The 5,843-nt window shown below is 50.9% G+C and overlaps 1 protein-coding gene across 1 annotated transcript; it reads right to left on the bottom strand.

Annotated features, from left to right (window-relative positions):
• Window positions 1–5,435, bottom strand: IL12B (interleukin 12B; the record flags this gene model as incomplete). The annotated part of the gene is made up of 6 exons (XM_082291417.1): window positions 1–123; window positions 1,335–1,480; window positions 2,215–2,408; window positions 3,332–3,449; window positions 4,215–4,490; window positions 5,351–5,435. 6 exons carry the CDS (start codon window positions 5,433–5,435, stop codon window positions 1–3), a joined length of 942 nt encoding a protein of 313 aa, XP_082147543.1.
• Between the last annotated feature and the right edge of the window lie 408 nt (window positions 5,436–5,843).

The following is a 5,843-nucleotide window of genomic DNA, read 5'->3' as shown; positions in this document are numbered from 1 at the left end:
TTACCTGCACAGCGAGGACCACTCGCTCCAGGAGGAGAGGTAGCAGCGGTCCCTGGCCTGCACCGACACCTCTGCTGGCCCGGGGGCTGGCAGCTGCACGGACTGCTCGTCGGTGTCATACACCTGGGGACAGCGACAGCGCTGGCAGGGGGCACGGAACACACAGCAAAGCACCGGCAGGGCTCACCGAGCCCCCGCCGGGCTCTGGTGCCCCAGAGGCTCCAACCAACAGGTCCCAAAGCCCTGCGGCTTGGGAGAACCTGAGCTCAGCAGAAACAGCTGAAAAGTTCCTGCGCCGCTGAGGGTGGTGCTCTGAATGACCCAAACCCACTGAGGGTGTAAATGACCCAACCCCACTGAGCTGGGTGCTCTAAATGACCCAACCCCCAAATCGAAACACTCATTAAACAAAGCGGCAGTTTATTTATCTGGGTTTTTCTCTTTTTCCTTCTCCTCCCAGAGCAGGAACCCTAAAAACCAGAAGTTGCTCCCCCTCAGTATCGCTGAAATTCCCACTGAGGGCTGAGGTGGCACAAGGAGCATCCCCAGACGCAGCAGCTTCCCTCCCGAAGGGATCGGAGGAGCCAGTGCTGCTGAAATCAGGGAACGAGCACCGGGGGAACGGCCCCATCTGCTGGTCCGGGCTGGATCCCGTCCCCTGAGGAAAACATTCCCTGGTGCCTTTGGTTTAATCCCCCGGAAAACTGGGATAACCATTCCATGTCTGCTTTCCTGAGTGCTGGACCTCGGAAAGGCAGCACTGGGCGTCAGTGGTCAACTGCCCTGTGGTCAAGTGGTTTTCCCAGTTCTTTCCCAAGCCAGGCCATCGTGTGTCCGAGAGCAATCTGGACACACACTGGAGATTTAACACTGACGCAGTTAATTAACTCCATGAATTAACTGGAAATCGAGGGCAAAAGACCAGACTCTCCACAGAAATGCTTCCAGATGAGTCACTGATCCCTTATTTCCAATTCACCCATGAAGTCTGAGCTACCCAGGTACGAACAACACACGAGAACATACGGATCCTGGGGTTCTGAGTTTGGAAATGAGGAATTTTCCCACATGAGGCCCCACACAGCCTCCTAATGAATTAGTAAACACAGCTCTGCAATGCTGGGCAAGATTTTCTGTCCTCAGTTACCTCAGGGATCTTCCTGCTCATGGACCTGGGAAGGGCTTTTCCTGTCAGGACAGAATTTGCCACATTTGGGCCTCAGCACCAATATTTTTTTTTTTTTTTAACTTTAATTGATTATTCTTGCATACAAAACTTAAATTATGTATACTGTTCAAGCAAGAAAATTGTGTCCCAAATGTTGTGTTTCTACCTGGTATTTGTGTCTCTTTGTGCTTTTAACTTTGACCTTGAAGGTCAAAGGGAAGTAGGAGTTTGGGGTGCTCCAGGTTCTGGGGTACGTCCAGGTCACTGTTCCATTGGTGGCCACGTACTGACACTGGGGGGGATCAGGCTTTACTGCAAGAGAAAACACAGAGGGATTAATTCACATTAACAACTTCCTATCACATACTGGTGTGTTACTGGTGGTGGTTTTATGGGAACAAGCTTCAGGAGCCTCCAGGTTAAGAGAGGAGTAGATTTCATTGGCAAGAACTGCCTTGGGTGCTTTTTATGGGAAATTAAGCACATTCCTAGACTCACTCTGGGTAAGATCCTTCTTTTTTTGGCCTAGAGGGTTGCAGAGGGCTCTGCTGGACACACAGGAATATCTTTAGCCCCTGCTGACCATTAATGCATTTAGGAAAACCTCTGTTTCTTTGGGATGCTGCCTCATTTTCCTGTGCCCTGTGGCATCATGGCCACAACTCAGAGCTGTCTTAGTCCTGTCCCTTTCTATGAACCTGCCCTGGATGCCCAAATGTAGGAATGGGTCAGGAGCCTGAACCAGTTCTCAGAGCCTGCTGGGTCACTGGTGATTCTCTGGCTTGTCCAGAGCCCTTTCCAACCATGTCCATCCCTTGGACACATGCAGGGAGCTGGGAGTGTCGGGGTGCTGGAGGTCACATGCCAGGAGATGCTGCTGCTTCACTTCCTCATCCTCCTCCAGCCTGGCATCCCCTGTTCCTGTAACTGGGGCTTGGTGGACGTTTAGGGTAGGGCAGGGATTCCCAGGGCTGGGCTGAACCCTGAGTTCCACTGGCAGCAGCAAAATAAAGCTCAGAATTAACCCCCACTCCTGGGCTACTCACTGATGTCCCTGATGAAGAAGCTGGCGGTGTAGTTCTCATATTCCACCTCGTCGATGACCTCCAGGAAGATGTCGATGGGCTGGTGCTCCTCAGCAAAGGCACAGAAGTTCTCCTTGTGGCACTGGGCCGTGTACGTGGTCAGGGCCCCCTCGGTGTGAGGCACGGGGCTGCTGCAGGACACGTCTCCCTGGGGGCTGGCACAGAGCAGGGAGAAGCACTGGGAATGCTGCTTTGTCCTGGGAATGTGCTGCCACCACAACAATGTGTGCTTGGGATGGGAATGTTTTGGTTTGCCTGGACTTTGCTGCAGAAAAGGCTCAGTGGGAGCTGTCCCGTTCCCAGTGCTGTGGGATGTATTAATGTCAGACCACAGCCTCACCTCAGCCCTGCCTCAGCAGAAGGAGTTAATATTGTAACCTAAACCTCATTTCTCATCGCCACCATCCTGTGGCAAGCTCCACTATCCTCCTTCGTCCCTTGGCCCTCTCCCCAGCCTTGCTGAAGAAATGAGGGTTAAGAAGTGTCCACACCAAAAGCTACCAAAGTCCTACCTGAGTCTGATTCTACTTTTGCTCCCAGCAAACTGAACCCCTTGGCAGCTGTTTCTCCTTTAGCAGACTGGAGTGACCTTTGCTGAAGCACTCCATGTTTTGGAGAACCCCCCGAGCAGTGGGAGGCAGGAAATCCCCCCAGGGTTCCCGGCACACATTTCCCTGCAGGTTTCTGCAGGGTTCCTCAGCACAGCCTTGCCTGGAGCCATGTGCCTCTGCCGTGGGGGCAGCCTCCCACTCCACTCTGCACCCGAGCTCTCGTTCTTTCTGGGTTGGCTCCACTTCCTCTCTGCCCTGCACCGACGGTTCTGCTATTGCTTAAGTTACTCAGTGGCTACTCCAGCCCACTTGGACTCATTCTGTTTTCAAGGCTTTATTCATTTCTGAGTGACTCCCATGCCCTTAGGAAGTTAACTTTATCCCAGTAATGACTCAAAACATTTTGGGGATGTTCAGACTTGGAAAAAAGATCTCCCCTTCTGCATGTCCCTAACAGCCTAAAATCCTGCCCAGACTAACACCAAGGGCTGCTCTGTGAGGGTGTGGAGGAAAGTACAAGCTCTTACCCTTTCAAGCTTCTGATGGTGAACTTCACATTTGGACTGTTATTTTCTGTCATCCAGGAACATGTGAAAATTCCAGAGTAGTTCTTTGCCTCACACTTTAGAAATGTCCACTTGGGCTCTAGACAGAGAAAGAAACCAGGAGTTATTTACTCTTCTTTGCCAAAACGGCCAAGGCAGAGAGAAAACAGCAATTCCTAAATTCACCGATTCCCTGGCAGTACCATGAGAGACTCAAATATCAGACACAGATGAGTGAGGTTCATGCAGAAAATGCAAAACTTCCCAGGCTTGTCCCAGGGTTAGCCCTGAATGGAGCGACCCAAATGACAGCGCTTCAAACCTGGGTCAGGGCCTGCTTCTGTCAAATCTCTGAATCATGGAATCTCCTGAGCTGGAAGGGACCCACAGGGATCATCCAGTCCAACCCCTTCCCTGCCCAGACCCCCCAACACTCCCACCCTGGGCATCCCTGGCAGCGCTGTCCAAACGCTCCTGGAGCTCTGGCAGCCTCGGGGCCGTGCCCATTCCCTGGGGAGCCTGGGCAGTGCCCAGCACCCTCTGGGGGAAGAGCCTTTCCCTGATACCCAACCTAAACCTCCCTGGAGCAGCTGCAGATGTTCCTTTGGGTCCTGTCACCTAGCCCTGGTTTTCCAAACCAATTCCTCCCACCCTTCCACCCTATCAGCCTAGAGAACCCCAGATGAATCCCATGGCACCCAATTCCTGTGCTGCTCATCAGCTGCCCAGAGCCACAGCAGTGATGATTTGCCTGCCACTGTCAGGAAAGCCTTTGAAGAGAACCCTTTTCCAAGGACATTTCCCAGGTGTTCCCAGAGCCTGCACAAAGCTGAGCAGGAACCATCCCAGCATTTTAGGGCCGCACCTTGAAAGCTTTTCAGAATCCACCTCATCATCTGCCCCTTGGAGTCGATTTTAGCGATGAGGAGGAGGTTGGAGTCGAGGACTTCATGGCTCTCCTGGCTCAGACAGGTGTAGTTGCCGGCATCTGGGAACTCCTTCACTGCAGCAGTCAGAGTCTTCCCTTCTTGTTTCCATTCCGAGTCCTTTTTCCAGTAAACTGCCTCCTCAGAGGTGTTACAGGTGAGCTCCACTGTGGTGGCTGGGGCCTCAGCATTCCACTGGGATTCTATGACAAACACTGGCCATGGCCAAGGAAAAATCAGGAGCTGCTCACACGGACCAGGGGGAAGCTTGGGCTGAGCCCTTCCCTTCAGCTCTGTCTCCAGTGAGCTCCGGGTGAATCCCAGTGAGCTCTGGGACCTTCTCAGCACCAGAAAAGGAGCTTTAAGGCTTTACCACAAAGGAGAAACGCTAAGAAAGCTGTCAAATGTGGAACCTAAACTGGCAGAGGATACTCAGCTCTAGGAAGTTTGGAAGTCTCCCAAGCTCCCTATGGACACAGGCAAAGTGAATCTTCAAACTCAAAGGTTACTCTCAATGTTGACAAACAGATTTGCTGTTTTCAGCATTAAATCCCTCCTGGGGAACCGCCAGGATGAATATTCTTTTCAATGTAAAAATACGGGGAAAAGTCATTGAAAGAGCAGACAATCTGAATTTAGCAATTTCTGGTAAATCATTCAAAAGAATTGTTTATTTTTGTTGAGCCTTCATTTTCATTTAAGTTCTTTACCAGAGAAGTTGATAAACTACTTCTGGGTTTAGGTGTTACTTTCACAATTAATTCTTCCCTTGTTTGTTTTAGGGCTGTTCCCTAAGGCACAGGAGGCTGGTTTTGCATCCAGGCTGTGTGACTAAGACTTCGGAACACAAGGAGAGGAATGGGAAATAAAACAGTTGCTAATGCAAATATTGCAAATATGCTGTTGGAGGACATTTAAAGACATTTAAATTTCTTTTCCATTAACTCCAATTAATTATTGTCAAACAAATAAACATATAGCCCTGGCCTAAGAAACTGGAGTTAACAAATACTGTGCTCGTGGCCACAATTATAATTCCAGAGTTTTAGGTCTGACTAAGTAGAGACTTCCTTACCATTTTCCTGCAGTTTCCACTGGGCACTTTCCAGTAGGGCAGCAAAGGACAACAAGGACAGTAAGGCACGGAGGAGGTGAGACATCTGTGGGGAAAAAATGTTATTAAACTTCACTGAGGTTGGCTGAGTGTGCTCCAAAATCGGGCTGCGGCTGGGCAGGGTGACAAGGACACAAATTCAGTCCCAGTGGGCTGAGAAACATCCTCCCATTCTGAGAACTCTGGGACTGCATTAAAGTGTTCATCTCAGGTTTGTGCTGGAGCTGGAGCCAAGATTTTGATCCACTTGGGATTCTCATCCCAAGCCAGTTTAGAGAAGGAATCACTCAGAGGGAATTGTGTGAGTGGGTCTGGGCTGGTCCCTCGTTAAATACTCCTCGTGCAGGAAAAGCCCTGCTGCTCCAGTGAGGCCAATTCCATGCACAAGGCACTGGAAGAAAGCATCAATGGGCTGCCCAGGGAGGTCTGGAGTGCCCATCCCTGGAGGTGCCCG

Source organism: Coloeus monedula (genome assembly GCF_965178545.1).
Source record: "Coloeus monedula genome assembly, chromosome: 15".
Lineage (NCBI taxonomy): Eukaryota > Metazoa > Chordata > Aves > Passeriformes > Corvidae > Coloeus > Coloeus monedula.
Note: the sequence above shows the minus strand (reverse complement) of the source record. Positions and strands in the feature narration are given on the sequence as shown.